This window comes from Mytilus californianus, unplaced genomic scaffold (assembly GCF_021869535.1).
Source record: "Mytilus californianus isolate M0D057914Y unplaced genomic scaffold, xbMytCali1.0.p SCAF_2, whole genome shotgun sequence".
NCBI classification, from domain to species: Eukaryota; Metazoa; Mollusca; class Bivalvia; order Mytilida; family Mytilidae; genus Mytilus; species Mytilus californianus.
In genome coordinates this window covers 100,005,519-100,023,970 of record NW_026262668.1, presented here as the reverse complement: position 1 = coordinate 100,023,970, position 18,452 = coordinate 100,005,519, and the positions used below count along the sequence as shown (strand labels likewise).

The window sequence follows — 18,452 nt, the reverse complement described above, 5'->3', positions numbered from 1 at the left end:
ACACCTTCTGGTATATATGGTAAGTAACTATCATATAATCATGTTGGTACACCTTCTGGTATATATGGTAAGTAACTATCATATAATCATGTTGGTACACCTTCTGGTATATATGGTAAGTAACTATCACATAATCATGTTGGTACACCTTCTGGTATATATGGTAAGTAACTATCATATAATCATGTTGGTTCATATTCTTGTATATATGGTAAGTGGCTATAAGGAATTGTATATGAATATGGCAAAATGATATATGTAGCTTTCATATTTTCAAGCAAATTACATATTCGAAAAATAGAAGTACTACAGTATAGAATATGCGTAAAAGTTCAGCAATTGTAACATTGAACTATCTAATCTCGAAACCCTGCCCTTCGAAGTTTCTTTAAGAGTGAGTATTATGCTATTACCACTGGAATTGCCGTTTAATTGATATAAAATTGAGGTGTTTCCGAATAAGTTTATTGAGTATAGATCCTAGCATCGGAAAAAGCACCGAAAAGGCAACAGTACAGCATAACGTCGTGACTGAATTGTGCATTTAAATCTTATTTTTTTTTAAACAAAAAGACATTTGTTACTACCAAACTGTGTGACTTACTTGAACATATTTGAATTTCGAAGAAGTATTTCTCACCTAAGTATCAATATATAGTTTGCAACATCTTCACACGATGTAAGCATATTACGGTTGATTCGCTTCTCAAACACCAGTGTCGTTTATATTGGCTTTCTAAAGAAAGCATACTCACTATATATCATAATCCCTGCTTTTTATGGAAGTTTGTTACCAAGAGTACTAGTTTTTTTTATACGCGGCGCTGTTTGTATATGTTTGTTCGTGTTTATCACTCCCGGACCCCAGGCTCAATGCTTTTGTTCTGTCTCGTTTGTATATTGTCACATTGACCTAATTTTAGAATTTCACTTGTCAGATAGATTGGGTGTCCCTCCATCTTAGATTGTAAAATAGCAGACCACAATCGGTCTAGATCTTTAATGAAATATGCAAAATGCGTTTAATTTTGATGACTTTTCATTTAAATTCAGAAAAATATGTTGTTTATCTTAGAAAAACTAATATTATAACAAATACAGAAAGGAGTAGGCCCAGTAAGACCCCATTTTGGCCCCAAGATATAGCAGTTTTACAAAATTGTTAAAATGTAAATTTTTAGCTGTTTATTGGAAAGAAGAATACTTCTGTTACATAAATATGGGCTTTTTTTGACAATACAATGCACAAGTATCGGGTACTAGCATCATTAAGTCATGCAAATTACTGAAATCTTCGAAATTTTAGCATTTTGGTAAATTTTTAGACGGTTTCCGTCTGAAATGGAAGTGGCCGCATTTGTGTTCATTCTTAATATTCAAATGTAAGTTGTATTTGATGATAATACATAACATAAATAAAGGTTGAGAATGAACACGGATGCGGCCACTTTCATTTTTGACAAAAACCATCTGAAAAGTGACATATTATGGCATATTTGATAGATTTTTCATATTTAAGCTTGAATTTGAGCGTCTTTAATGACTTAATCAGTTCAAATCTTTCACATAAACTAATTGAATCGACTGAAGTAGACACTTAAGTGTTTAAAAAGTGTCCAAAATCTTTCATCAGATGAACCTGAATTTTGAGGCCAAAATCGGCCCTTACCGGACCTACTCCTTTTATTGTTTGATTCCATTTTTTTTAACTAAGCCATATGAGACATGATAACTTAGATATGTTAATTTCATTATGGAATTTACATTAAAACTGTCTATTTTGTTTTGTAGCAGGTAAATGAGTATAGTGCACATGATAAGCATATATCTTCTCATACAGTAAAATGTTAACGTTTGGTCTCTTTTTATTCACACAAAAGTTGATTTTCCTTGTATAATCTTTGCAAAATTGGTCTTTTTTGACAACCTCTATCTTGAAAAAATCTCCGCGACCCATACTTTTTATTTTATTTTGAAAAAAAAGCACCGGATGTAAACAACAGTTTTGCAAATCTTTCAAACATTCTATCGTTTTTAGATCACCTTGCCCAAAGGGCCAAGTAAGTTTTTCTCATTACTTGGCGTCCGTCGTCCGTCATCGTCCGTTAACTTTTACAAAAATCTTCTCCTCTGAAACTACCAGGCCAAATTTAACTAAACTTGGCCACAATCATCATTGGGGTATCTACATGTAGTTTTAAAAATGTGTTCGGTGATCACGCCTACCAACCGACATGGCTAAAAATAGAACATAGGGGTAAAATTCAAGTTTTGCCGATTATCTTGAAAACCGATATGAATAGAGAAAATCTGACGGGGTAGAAATGTGTAGAAAGTTGAGATCTACCCATTGTTCATTTACATCGAAACTTTCAGCCGACTTCCTTTAGGAGTTATTGCCCTTAAATTACGAAATTAATCATTTCTTTTTCCTTTTTGTCTATTATCTTGAAAACTATAATAGATAGAAAGACTTTTTAAATCGCAAAAATCATCAACAAGACAGGTTCTACAAATATGTCATTATAGCCGAAATTTACTGACGATTCTTTATTGGAGTTATTGCCCTGTGATGACGATTTTTACCATTTTTTGAGTTTTTGGCTTATATCTTAAAGACTATGATAGAAAGAATAAAACTTTAACAAGCAAATATGATCAGCAAGACAAGACATACAAATAAGTCCACATGGCTGAAATTGTCCGACGATTTCTTATTGGAGTTATTGCTCTTTAATGATGATTTTTACCAATTTTTAGTGTTTTTGCCTATTATCTTGAAAATTATGATAAATAGAGAGACACTTTGTATGGCGGCAAAAATGATAAGCAAGACAAGATCAACAAATATGTCAGCGCGGCCGTAATCGTCCGACATTTCCTTATTGGATTTATTGCTTTTTAATGACGATTTTTACCATTTTATTGCGTTTTTGGCTTTAATCTTAAAAAGTATAATAGTTAGAAAAAAAATTGAATAAGCGAAAATTATCAGCAAGACAAGATCTCCAAATAAGTCAGCATTGCTGAAATAGTCAGTCGACTCTTTATTATAGTTCTTGCTATTATTATTAATGACAATTTTTGCATTTTTGCGTTGTAGACTCTTTATGATTGCCCTTGAATGGCGATTTTTTTTTTACCCTTTTTTCTGTTTTGGGCAAAAACTAAAGAAGATAGAGAGAAACTGTTAGCTAAATTATCAGCGATACAAGATCAACAAAAAAGAGATTTTTCTAACGAATTCTGTTTTAGTCCACAATGTTGGAGAGTGTCCATTGTTGAAGATGCACACAGAGCTAAGTGAGCGACACATGCTATTTATAGCCTCTATTTTATGAAGACCCTAACCACGCTCCCCCATTCAACCTTAATCAAGTGTTCCGAATCTTCTTGCTTGATGGTCCGTTTCTAGTTTGTCTATCTTTTCACAGAAGCTAGCGTGAATCGATTACAAGATATTATAATCTAGAACAATCAAATATCTTCTTTATGTATATAGATTATTTACAGTTAAACCATAGTATATGAAAATAGCATTTGCTCCAGTTCGTGATTTATTAACTTTAATCATAATAAAGTAGTACTTTTGAAATATATCGGACTTATCAGGATACATTTGGGATTTGTTTCCAACAACACATTGATCCAATGTAAATAATATATGAACTGAAATGTTTCATTTAAATCCAATGCTTCACTTAAATTAGGATTGCTCATACTTGATTACATAGTGAATCAACTTATTACACTAAGGCTTAACATACTGACTTATATTCTCGAAACTTTAAGTATACTCATGACCATAAGAAATATTTCGTTGAAAATTCAAGATACAATGCAGCTTATCCTCAATATTGATATATTTCAGAATTCCATATGTCATATCACTAACTTTACTTTACAATGTGATACGTTTTAAAATTCATAGAAAGTGACAAAGTACGTCAAAAATCAGTTTTAGATTTATGTATAATTACCAAGATTTTGTACGTAATCATTTTTGTTTTCATTCACAGGGTGGCGTTAGCTTTATTTGTAGCTGTTTTAATTACAATAATGGTATTCTATTACAAACACAAATCTCGACATCGGACACGAGTACGAAGATTGTCAGGTATGTGGACCCAAATATTCGAAAGAGAAGACATGTAATATTTAACATCAACACTATCAGAAAATACTCGGACATTCGTTATTATAAATTTGCACTAAGATTAAGCTGTATTCAGAGATGTATTTTCAAAATTACCAGTATAAATTTATGTTTGGAAAGAAAAGTATCCGAATCTACTACAATGGAAAAATCTAGAGGATACTGCACCTCAAAACGGACATTTGTACAAAAACACAATATTGAAAATTCATGAAAACATTTTTCTCATTTGAAGGACAAAAGTGAGGCCAATGATACTTAAGTGTTAAGACGGGTATCATTTATTTTAGTTGCTTTGAGTACTAACGACTATAATATTCCACCATTTTCTACATAAGGAAATGCCTGTACCAAGTCAGGAATATTACAGTTGTTTTCCATTCGTTTGACGTGTTTGAGCTTTGATTTTGCCATTTGACAAGGGACTTTCCGTTTTGAATTTTCCTTGGAGTTCGGTATTTTTTCCTCTACTTCCGAATCACAAAAGTTAAGAATTACTACAATTTACAGTTTTAATGCAAAGTATTTTTTTATTTGCTTTATTGTTATCTTTTCCCTTAAATAGGATATTATAAAACGTTGCACTATTGTAAAAACCCTAGCATTTATTGATAAAATCAATATTCCCAAAAGCACTGTGGAGATGATTTTTATCTGTGGAGATAGTATCACATAACCAATAAAACAGAAAATAATATTATTCACATTAAAATGTAAATATTAAAACAAAACCCAATTTATCATACAATGCAATGATATAAAAGCTTAACAAATATGCAATGAATTCTTCTTTGGAATTAAATCCAAAAATCGATCACTTTCAAATTTGAAGTTAAATTTGATATTTGTTCAGCAATATTTAAGCTATTAATTTACAGTTTGTGTCTTGTGCCGGCTGATATTATTTCTATACTTTAGTAATGTACACTTAGAGCTCTTCAAATTTTAAATACAAATTATGATTATAAATAGATCACAAATGTTAAATGGGTTTTGTCTCGGTCTATTTGAGTCTCTTTGTCTTGTAGGAACATACTTTTCAGACACGTTTACCCAATACTTATTTAAAAAGCTTCAATAAAGTCTAAACAAACTGTTCCCTGCTAAGCAAACTAATATTTCAATTTTAGTCGATCTTCAGAACAGTACCTGTATTATAAACCATACTGTGATCTTATTAAAAGAACCAAAGTGTTTAGAAAACCAAAAGATACTGTCCCCAATTTCCTTTTGGGTATGTGTTACATGTTTTCACATACTTTTTGGCTTCCCAAACTGTTGACTAAGAGCGAGACAGGAATATTAAAATGCAGTAACATAAAATATCCAAAACAATTTTAATAACATTTGAAGACTGAAATTTAACATAGACATTATACAATAATTTTTAAAATCGGGGCTACTAATAAGTTGACATGGATTGACATAACTGTATAATCAAGACCTTATCTTGACCTCTATATGTATTTTTTTTTCTTTTATAATGTTGGATGCTTTTGTAATTAGTACTGCTTATGACTATTTGCAAACTTTTTGCAGTGGGCTGATATTATTACCAGATGATTCGTTGAAGTTCTGAATACAAATTGATGTGTTTTAAAAGAACAATTGCAATCTGCGATGCAAAAGCCTCTCAGATATAGATATATATATATAGCATTGTAATACTTTAGTATAAATACCAACATTTATTGTATTGAATATATGAATTTTTTGGGCAAAATTTCACTTTACAACCCACCCACATAAAAACAAGGAGATGTGATATGATTGTCAATGAGACAACTATCCACCAGAGTTTAAATTGCGATTATAGGTCATCGAACGGCCTTCAACTATAAGAAAAAACCATTACATATAGTCAGCAATAAAAGGCCCCGAGGTTAAAAATGTGAAGCAATTCAAACAAGAAATACACATTTTGACTTTACTCGTTTGACTACAAACATAGTATAATATATCTATCGCGTTCATTGACTTGAATGTTCCTACTAAGTCAAAATTCATCTCACATGCATGGATCTAATATACATTTTGTAATACTATTTTACTAAAATATGTCGTAATGCGTACGAAAATAGTTACCTTTCAATTAAAACTTGGAACAAAAATAAATAACATTATCAGTTTGGCTAAAGTTTATAAAAACGGTTTTTGAAATAGAACCGATCGATATCAATTAGAGCTTGATTAGGTTAATGTAATATCAATCTTCCATCATCTATTAATAATTCAAAACACTAATGGATTTCCATTTATAAGTTCACGTAGTTTTCATTTAATCTCGAACGTCCTGAACAAAGGTTACTGTCAAATGCTAATGTTTTGTTCACTAAAATTGACATCAATGTCGGTACCAAAGCCTACTAATCAGTAATTCAGTGCTGTGACGATTGACACTCTCGGTACCACCGATCCATCCCTTAACCAGTGATTCAGTGCTGACATTATTGACACTGTCGGTACTAACGATCCATCCCTTTACCCCTTAACCAGAGATTCAGTGCTGACATGATTGACATTGTCAGTACTAACGATCCATCCCTTAACCAGTGATTCAGTGCTGACATGATTGACACTGTCGGTACCACCGATCAACCCTTTAACCAGTGATTCAGTGCTGACATGATTGACACTGTCGGTACTACCGATCCATCCCTTAACCAGTGATTCAGTGCTGACAGGATTGGCACTGTCAGTATTACCAGTCCCTTAACCAGTGATTCAGTGCTGACATGCTTGACACTGTCAGTACAACCGATCCCTTAACCAGTGATTCAGTGCTGACAGGATTGGCACTGTCAGTATTACCAGTCCCTTAACCAGTGATTCAGTGCTGACATGCTTGCCACTGTCAGTACAACCGGTCTATTAACCAGTGATTCAGTTCTGACAAGATTGGCACTGTCGGTACTACCGATCCATCCATTTACCAGTGATTCAGTGCTGACAAGATTGACACCGTCGGAAGCACCGGTTCCTTAGCCAGTTATTCAGTGCTATGACGATTACCACTGTCAGTACCACCGGTCCCTTAACCAGTAGTCCAGTTCTGACATGATTGACACTGTCATTACTAGGAAAATATAAAATTTATTTGTACTCGCTACGAAACAGAAGAAAATCTCGGCGAGCCTCGCTTTTCGTCCTGTTTCTAAAGCTCATACAAATAAATTTTATATTTTCCGACAATGCACATATATTGTATATATATCAGCACAAGTAAATAAAAAATTAAGAAGATTAATAGATGCCAAACAGAAATAAAAATAGAGTAAAACAGTAAGCAGCGTCCAATGCAGGTTATGACAAGCATTTGTAAATTATTGTCCAAACTGTCACAGAGGATAAATACATGTAATTAAATAAATCGAGATTGTGAAATCCAGTTATTTTTCCAAGATTATGATAATTAATCCGTGTAAAAACACTCATGTCTAGTAATAAAATATGATATGAAATATATGTCAAAGATGAAAATAGAAGAAAACAATTGAAATAATAAATGTTGATAAAAACTAATTTCACAAATCCAACTCCTAACATTCCGGTCATAGTATTATCGACCTTAATATCACTGAATAAGTGCAGACATGATTGGCACTGTCGGTATCATCGGCCTACTAACCAGTGATTTAGGGCAGACATGATTGGCACTGTCGGTATCATCGTCTTACTAACCAGTGATTCAGGGCAGACATGATTGGCACTGTCGGTATCATCGTCTTACTAACCAGTGATTCAGGGCAGACATGATTGGCACTGTCGGTATTACTAGCCCACTAATCATTAATTCAATGCAATCATGATTGGCACTGTTAGTATCAATAGCCCATTTATCAGTGATTCAATGTAATCATGATTGGCATTATCAGTATCACTATCCCACTAATCAGTTATTCAATGCAATTATGATTGACACTGTCAGTATCACTAGCCAACTATTCATTGATTCAATGCAATCACGGTTGGTACTGTCAGTATCATCAGCCCACTGATCAGTGATTCAGTGAAGACATGATTGGAACTGTCCGTATTACCCGCATGCTAACCAGTGATTCAGTGCTGACATGATTGGCACTGTCAGTATCACTGGTCCACTAACTAGTGATTCAGTGCTGACATGATTGGCACTGTCAGTATCACTAGCCCACTAGTGACTCAATGCAATCATGATTGACGCTGTCGGTATCATCGACCCACTAATCAGTGATTCAATGCAATCATGATTGGTACTGTCGGTATCACTAGCCCTATGATCAGTGATTCAATGCAATCATGATTAGCACTGTCGGTATCACTAGCCCACTGATCAGTGATTCAATGCAATCATGATTGACACTGTTGGTATCACTAAACCAATTATCAGTGATTCAATGCAATCATGATTGGCACTGTCAGTATCATCGACCCACTAATCAGTGATTCAGTGCAGACATGATAGGCGCTGTCCGTATTACCCGCCTGCTAACCAGTGATTCATTGCTGACATGATTAGCACTGTCAGTATCACTAGCTCACTAACTAGTGATTCAGTGCTGACATGATTAGCACTGTCAGTATCACTAGCCGACTAACTAGTGATTCAATGCAATCATGATTGGCACTGTCGGTATCATCGGCCCACTAATCGGTAATTCAATGCAATCATGATTGGCACTGTCGGTAGCATCGACCTACTCATCAGTGATTCAGTGCAGACATGATTGGCACTGTCTGTATTACCCGCCTGCTAACCAGTGATTCAGTGCTGACATGATTGGCACTGTCGGTATCATCGGCTATAAAAGGCCCCGAGATGACAAATGTAAAGCAGTTCAAACGAGAAAACTAACGGCATGATTTATGTACAAAACAATGAACGAAAAACAAATATGATATACAACAACAAACGACGACCACTGAATACCAGTAACCTAGTTTCAAAGATACAAAAAATGATAATGATGCTTTATTGTCATATAAATATATAATTGTTTGTGACAAAGAATAAAACAACATACAACAAAGAAATAAAAGAAATGGCATTTCAACTGATAATAAATGAACACATGAATAATTAAGCGACATCTTATCTCAGTTCTAATAACTGTTTTAAAATGGAGACAATTATCTTAATATGTTAAATAGTAGAAAGATTCAGCATTTCTTTGATTTTTTTCACCTTAATAAAAGAACTTGCACTATTAAAATTCATGATTGGCAATTTTGTATGTTTCAATTTACGAATTTGCGATATTTGCACTAACAATTTTCGAGCTTACATGTTTGAATTAAGGCGCTCAATATTTACAGACTTCCACACTTACAAATGTATACAGAATTGATTCCTTCTTTACTGTTTTCAACAGTCAGTAATTTTCTTTCAAACAATTTGATCAAGCGTACAAGAAAGAGTAGTTTCAGAAGCAAATCGTATACACTTACTAACGTATAATAGTTGATTGCTACACTGTAAAAGTCGTGCTTAGAAATTAAACACTTGTATTACATGTTTAGATCTAAACGTGTTTAGGATTGTGTTTAATTTTTAAACATATTTCTCAGTAAGCACATAATATCTAAAAAGGTCTTGAATTTAAACACTTTTAATGTGTTTAAAAATGAAAGTGTTTAGAAATTAAACATTTTTTTCTAAGCTAAACACGATTCTAAACACAATCCTAAACACATTGTACTGAGACACGTTTAGATCTAAACATGTAAAAAAAAAAGTGCACAAAAGATGTGCTTAGAAATGTGTTTAGGATCTAAACACCATTTTTACAGTGTAGGCTGAAAATGTTGAAAATAGATTTTCCTCGACAAAATAAAAAGGGGAAAAAGCTTTGTAAATGAGTGAACATTCCTATTGAGCTTTATTGATATTTAATAAATCATTTTCTTTTATTTACAGCTGCTAGACCACAGAATCCACCACCTTATTCCGTCCCTAGTCAACTACCACCTTCATATGATGATGCTATTAAAGATAGTCTTCCCGTTCCACCGGGTTATGTAACAGATTACAGATTAATAAGTCGTAAGTGGAATTAACTGAAAGGTTAACTTTTGGCAAACATGGCCTTGAATTTCAACTTTATCATGAAATATCACAAAGACCACAATTTTGTTCTAAAACGGATCCATTTCAAAAGTATTAATGTTATGTAAAACAATTCTCTTCATACATGATAGTAAATTATAGGCTCAAAAGACAGCACATTTTGTAGAAGTTGTCAATATATGATGATTGTGTGCATTTTTGGGACCTGAAAGGTTTGCAACCTACGATCCGTTCTACAACCATAATGTGCCAATGTTTATATTGAATTCCTAGAAACAAAATGTACTGGATCAGGGATGGCAGCCATAGTTAATTAAGCGAAAAACTGTCATAAATTAGGGAAACACTGGACCAAAACTGACCTTACAACACAAATAATGCATAATTAATGGGTCATAACTGCATAATGTATAATGTGAGGTGCCAAAAAGAACTTGCGTTTTGACCTGATTAAAAAAACATCAAAATCGTAGAGGTAATTTTAGCGCTTATTGAATATACTCTTTTCTTCCGAAAAAAATGTCGTTTTAGACAAAATATTTTATATTGCGGTCATAAAGAAATAAAGAAATAAATCAATTTGATCTACGTTTGATAAAACTGATTTTAAAATATGTTCCTTGTTTGACGTCAGGTCCTAAAGTGTGTCATATGATGTGTCTTCAAAAACCAGACCCTTGATCCTGAATATTCTTAATTCCTTTCGTATATTATATTATATGTTTAAATATATGCTGATTTTGTTTTTGTAGAATATCATAATAATCGAGGACAAAGTGATGTCAGTACAATATCATATCCTCCATCATATATAGAAGGTCCAGTACAGCAACCCCCGCGACAACAACTGACCAGTCAACAACGACCCACACGGAATTCAGTTAACCCTCCCAGGCAACAACCACCTCCGCCAAGGAACCAAGTTCCGCCCCAAAGCCAGCAAGTTCATACAGGACGAGTTCAGGTTCAGTCTCAAAGACAACATGTCCCAACAGGAGTAACACAGCCACAACAACCCATTCCTAGGTGATTTGACGGTTTGTCACTTCGGTCAGGGATTGAAACAGATTTTAAAATGAAACAACGAGGACTTATGTTATGACGCCTGCTGACCATTGCATTTCTGTGATAGAACTTAAAGTATTTAATTTTTTAATGATTGAAAGTATTTAATTGTTCAATAATTATCAATAAAAATTTTATAAATTGTTGATTATGGAAGTCTTTTTTTTAAAAAAAGCTTATTGTAAAAATAATTATGTGAAATTCGTGCATTTTAATCAATCAGAGTTAAGTTATGTATATATACAATGTAGAAGAACAACCCACCAACTTTGGAACATTAGTTAATGCTATGTGGACATTGGACTAAAACACATTGCCTTATTATACAATTGGCGATTTGTAGATACAATTGCCATGTTATGCATAGATAAGTAGCATTTCTTATTATCGAAATAATTCACTTGGTTTTTTTTCTATTTTTTTATTTTTTTTTTATTGTGTTGAGTGTAATCAAATATGTTTTCAAATCGTTTTTTTATTTATTACGTTATTCAGTTGATATTCGAATGTAACTATTTAATTAAGTTTATTAAACCTGTCTTTTGATTTCTGTGTAGTATTATAAACGTGATTTTTTTTATGCGATGGTCTTGAAACTGTTGGACCATTTAAGGTCGTACTTATTTTGATTTTATTTAAATCTTTCGATTGCATTTAAGTTAGATAGTGAATTATGGACAAACAGAAAGTATTATTTTTAGAGACATGTATTTTGTTTTATATAAATGTGTTTCTTTAACTAGTCATTTTCTCTTTTCCCATTCATATCTAGTTTTAAAAACAAAAACTCATCAAAGATACCAGACTTATAATTTGGTACGCCAGACGCGTATTATTGTATCAAAATGTCAATGATTTCAAAAAAAGTGTCTTTGAAATTATCTTCACGCGAAATAATGCTAACCAGTAGAAATATCTCAAATTCGCCGCTTCAGAATCAAGAGGACTCTGGGTAATTTCATTGCGTGAAAATAACGTCACGTCATTAGATGAATTTCCTTTGTTTAATGCTATTTTAACCAATCACAACATTTTGGTGTACGCATTCGGAAATATTACGAAAAGTGCATTAGATTCTGTAACGGCTAATTAATGAGTATCTTTCTGATACGTATTTTTTAGATTTTTTTTTTTGCTGCAATATTTGTAAATATAAGAATGTTAAGAAAAGATGTGAAAACATAAGGTCAAATGATCTTTATAACTTTTAAACATTACGGAGCCTAAAATATATGTTCTTGAAAAAAGCAACCTTACGTAGTCAAGGTTTTTGATCTCGCATCCTTTAAAAAGTGTATCCATTTTCATGTTTCCCCAACATCATATTGATTGAAGTATAAAATTAAAGATATATACTCTGTGATACTTTTATTGTTAAAGTTTTTTTTATGGTATAGTTTATGTAACTTTTACATTTATGAAAGTTTTTGCACGTTAAGCGTTACATTAAATGGTGAAGTGAAATGCTTTAGAAGGTGTACTTAAAGTACATTGTAGCGCAGTTCAGTTTTATCGTTTTATTGTAAGATTATTATCTACGATGCATTTATTCGTTAATAATTGTTGATTCATTTTCTTGTTGATTTTCATATATTTGTGAAGAACAAAGATATTTTTCTATTAAAGTTTACAAAAATCCTTATTTGCATTTTTTTTTCTGGGAATTTTTGTTGAGTGTATTGGACAAATCTGTGCAGGTAAAACATCTTACTATTTTGAACTTCGTATCACCAAAGTAGATTGTTCATTTGGTAAGAAATTTTATCAAATGCTAGAGGAAAACTACAACAAGCCATCAAAGTGAAAGAAAAAATATATCCTCTTAAAATTCTATAGATTTACAACATGTCTCTCAATTGAGGTTTTCAATTACTATTCCGTTGGTTGGTTAATCTATTAGACCAAGTCCTTAGATTGATTGTTGGTTGCTTAACGTCCAGTGGCAAATATTTCATGCATATTCAGGACGACCAAGTCCTTAGATCACTCCAAATATTCGATGCGCAAGTTGCAGGCATTTGTTGATACACGATGAAATATATGTGGTCTAGAGCGCTGGACATGAGGCTAAGCGATTGGTGCTGTAGTGTATCAAAGGTGTGAGTTCGAATCCCGTTGAGGGACAAAAATTTGTCAGCATAAAAGTCTAATTCTAACACTGTTGGGCGTAATTTTCAGACTTATATATATATATATATAATTCGTCTAAATAACAGCCCAACAATGTTAGATCTGTAAATTTGCGGAAGTAAATTTTTTGTTTTTCCCTGGTCGGGATTCGAACTCATGCTACTGAGATATCGTTGCACCAAATCGCCTTGCACTATGCCCGGCGCGCTAGACCGCTCGACCACCTAGGCTCGACAAAAACCAAGCTGTCGGTGGCCGGGTGTTACCTTTCCTCGTCAGTTTTTATCTAGCGTCGTAACACAGTAACTGATATATAAGGCATGAAGATGGAATATTACAGATCAGCTAAATTATCTATCGTAGAGAATCTTACAAATTAATGTAGGATACAGTCACAGAAATAATTATATTATAAGTACGTCTGAACCAGTGACAAATCTACGACAGATTTTATCCATTGGATCACCAGTGATGGTGATACAAGGCTGAAAACACATTCTGTATATATAATTCGTCTAAATAACACCCCAACAATGTTAGATCTGTAAATTTGCGGAAGCAAATTTTTTGTTCTTCCCTGGCCGGGATTCGAACTCATGCTACTGAGATATCGTGGCATATATATATATATAAGTACGTCTGAACCAGTGACAACTCTACAACAGATTTATCCATCGGATCACCAGCAGTGTTGGTGATACATGGCTGTGTACATTTTGTATATACAACTGGTCTAAACATCAGCCCAACAATGTTAGATTTATATATATATATTATATATCTTTATTCTCATCACCAAATACATAGGTACAGAGAAGACATGTTAAATACATTACATTAAATACATAAACATAAATATACAATATATACAACAATAGCAAAAACAAAAACAATTTATTCAGGAGGACACACTCGCTTGTTTATAATTCTTATAAACTAACATAAATCTATGAGATATGTCCTATTTGTTGAAGACATATGATAATTTCAGTATAAAAAAGTATAATATTTGGCCTTCTATTTAAATTTTTGTTTTATAAATTCATTTCTCTCTTCTATAAAATGTGAACAATTTATAATGTAATGGAATGGATCCCCAATGTGAATAAATTACACTTTCTATTTTCCCTTTCTATATTGAACCCATTCCAAGTTCAACTGGAAGTTTATGGTTACATATTCTAAATTTACATATCGCGAACAACGTTTTGGTCTAGAATATTTAGATATTCTTAAAAAAAAAAAAATCTTAAAAATACGGTTATTCAAGGCTTTCGAACAGTTTTGAATAGTCTCATTTCATGTATGTTTGAATTGATCACACAATCTTGCTTTGATATTACATTTCAACCATATATCATTTAAAAACTACTGTGTTTTTCATGTTTAAGAAAATCCACATTCATCAAAAATAGTTACGTCTAACAAATTTTAACCATTTAAAATCTATGTTTTTGGTACAATACAAGTGGTACAGTAGTTTATATATAATGCAAGAATACTTTGACTGTTTTCCCATAGTTTATTTCTTTAGTGGAAAACGTCCTAGCTCACCGTATATAATACAGTTGTGAGTGGAACATTTCAGATTCAGTTACTGAAGCCCCATATTTCTGATCCATATAACAGACCAGGTTTGGTTACTCTATCAAAAAGATTTAACTGACAAGAAACTGATAGGCCATGAAATGTTCCCTTTTTAAGTATCTCATACATGGCTTTTGTCCCTTTTTCAACTTGTGATTTAATTGTCTTTTTATAATTTCCTGTTTTGTCAATAAAATACCTAAATAGCTAAACTCGAACGATTTCTATCTCTTAATTATCTAAAACAAAGTGAAAATTGTCTGGTAATCTTCCATATGAAAAACATAATATTTTGGTTTTGGATACATAAACTTTAAATTCCAGTATTTACAGTATTCATGAAAAATATCTAACTGTCTTTAAAGATCATGTAGTGTTTCGGACATCAAAACAGTATCATCTGCATATAATGATAAAAAGATTTTGATAGATACATCTATTTCTTCTGTAACTGTGAAAAGGCCTTTAATTACAATTATTCGTGTGTAAAAAAAAAATTTCCAAAACATTTAAAAATACTGCAACCAAAAAAGGGGCATGTTTTCCTCTTGCCTTACCCCATTACTACACGGAAAATAATCAGACTTGCTGTTGTTAAAAATAAAATTTGATTTTATATTATTATACATATTTTGTATCTCATTTAACATTTTCCCATTTACTAGTATATTGTTTATAACAGTAACTTATGCCAAAGTCCATCCCATTAAAATTTTAAATTGTATTGGTATCTATATATTATATAAATCCATATGACTGCTGCGGATTGAAATTTTAACAATGAAAGCTCAGTGTCTTTCTGCTATTCCTTCATCTTTAAAATCACACATTCCTTGTAATCCTACAAACAAAGTACAATATTAAAAAAATCAATGTGCATTTCAGACGAAGTAATTCCGAGTTTCAAAAACTTAGCTCTTTCGGCAGTGTACATTTTCTGTAACTGTGTACATTTGCACTAAAAATAAAGTTGAATTATCTTTCAAGATACGGAACATTAGATTTCTTTTTTGATATAAAGAAACTTTTTGCCCCTTTACCAGTAGTCAAGCTTTTTCTCTCTGTTTTCCTTGATATTACTCGCTGTTCTTGTAAAGCGTCATTCATTATACAACAACTTTTTTGCCGTTTTTTTCTGTCAGATGATACAGTAGCAGCTTCACCAGTACGTGAGGAGTCTAGGGCTAGGATAGTCAGTGAGTCTAGGGCTAGGATAGTCAGTGTGTCAATATGTACAGTGTAATATTTTTATTATTTGTCTAATTTATTTCAATGTACGGCTGAACTTTTTGATTATTTATGGCAAATTTAATTGTGAAAAGATGTTTGTAGATGATTAAAAGGGTGTTGTTACATACTATCTGCAAGTAATTAGTACTGACATTCACATGTCAAGGATTTTCGATTCAGTCCCATCCATCTTGGAATCTGGAGTGATCACATAATGCAGCACTGACCATATAGATTTATTTGTAGATCTTTTCTTGCTGTTAAAAACGTTTTTGCAGTCAACAGTTTCTCTCTATATCCACCATGGCAGAAACATAAAATAGCCGACTATAAATATATAGTTTTTAGATGAAAAGGCAAAATGCAAAATCATTTTAAAAGTCGTCATTGAAGAGCGATAAATTCCTAAGGATTTGTCTGACAGTTTTGATAAAAATGATCTTAACACAGTTTCTATCTATTATAATTTTCAAGCTTATAATTCAAACCCCCTTGAAATGGGTACAAATTATCATTTTATGACAATAAATCCAATAAATCCTATAAAAAGTTGCCAGACCATTTCATCTGTTTTAACTAATTTGTAGATCTTTTATTCCTGTTCAAAATATAAAAACTGTATGCGTCAGAAGTGCTTTTTTGTGTTAACCTTCATCAGGAACGCTCAAAGACAAAAATTTGAAAGCCAGGGTTGTTTGAGCATCGAAACACACGTAGAACTTTATTTTCTTTGTATAGACAAAATGGCAAAACATTGGTAAAAAATCATCAATTACGACGTATATAAGGGCAATTATTTCTATTTTGAGTCGACTGACTATTTCGGTCAATTATTCTTTTTTGTAGATCTTATTTTTTCTGTTTTAAAGTTTGTATCTACTATTGTTTTATCCCCCCAAAAAGTATAAAAATTGAAAGTCAATAACTCTTATGAAGAGTCATCTGATGATTTGTCAATGTTGACTTTTTAATAGATTTTGTCTAGCTTTTTTCCTGTTTAAAGTTTCTCTCTATCTTACATTGTTTTTTTATGATTATAGCCAAAAAAAAAAAAAAAAAAGGTAAAAATCCTCAATTACTCGACATATAATGAGTCAACTGACCATTTTGGTCGTGTAGAATAAAAGTAAGCAGATGTGGTATTATTGCTCATGAGGCAACTATCCACTAAAGGACATGGATGTAGACATCAAATCCCACCATACGGTCTTCAACAACGAGCATAGCACATACAGTCTAGTTTACTATTAAAGAGCATGGCATGAAAAATGTTGAATACCAACAGCCTGATTTATGCTAAAACAATAAAAATAAAAATAAATATGACAGGAAGTAACCAACTACAACCACTGAATTACGGACAGGCAAATACATAATTTGGAGGGTTAAACATGTTTGTCAGTGTTCAACCCGCTCCTAAATTGGGACAATGGCGTAACAGTCAAATGTTACAAAAGAACAATCTGCAAGAATTAGTTGAAAATGAGCTCGACATATGAGATCGGCACAAAAACAACAAGTACCGATAAAAAGTACTCACAGCTACTCATGTTTATTCATATTCAGATCTTTTCTTGCTGATCATTTTTGCAATGAAAAATTTCTATCTATTATAGTTTTTAAAATAATATCCAGAAACACAACTAGAGGTTCTAATAATACCCAGAAACACAACTAGAGGTTCTAATAATATCCAGAAACACAACTAGAGGTTCTAATAATATCCAGAAACACAACTAGAGGTTCTAATAATATCCAGAAACACAACTAGAGGTTCTAATAATAGACAGAAACACACAACTATAGGCTATAATGAGCCTGTGTCGCTCACCTAGTTCAATATGCATCTTCAACAATTGTCACCTCCAACATTGTAGACTAGAATATAATTCATGACTATAAGCTCTTTTCTGTTGATTTTGTGTTGCTGATAATATTTTTTTTATTAGGAAAAGCGCAAAAAGTTGGTAAACATCGTCATTCAAAGACAATAACTATATTAAGGAGTTGACTGACGATTTCGACCATATGATAGTAACTAATTTGTAGAGCTTGTCTTGCTGATCATTTTTTTGCGGTTTCATGTTTCTATCTGTTTATTTTAGCGTTTGAGATCATAGACAATAAACTGCTTCGCTGAGCGCAGCTGGATACGCCCGCAGAGGTCCAACCCTGAACAGTTGGGGCAAAAGTGGACACAATATTCAAGCTTGATACAGGTCTGAATTTGGATTGTAA

General features: G+C 32.5%; 1 protein-coding gene across 1 annotated transcript in view; it reads left to right on the top strand.

The window, feature by feature from the left end:
* LOC127730573 (activating signal cointegrator 1 complex subunit 2 homolog) overlaps nucleotides 1–12,909 on the top strand; it is a 28,700-nt gene extending 15,791 nt beyond the window's left edge. The window contains exons 3-5 of the mRNA XM_052239023.1: nucleotides 4,020–4,117; nucleotides 10,053–10,178; nucleotides 10,955–12,909. Coding sequence (XP_052094983.1) covers nucleotides 4,020–4,117; nucleotides 10,053–10,178; nucleotides 10,955–11,232 — 502 coding nt within the window. The 3' untranslated portion in view covers nucleotides 11,233–12,909. The remainder of the gene's footprint in view (nucleotides 1–4,019; nucleotides 4,118–10,052; nucleotides 10,179–10,954) is intronic.
* The last annotated feature ends 5,543 nt before the right edge of the window (nucleotides 12,910–18,452 follow it).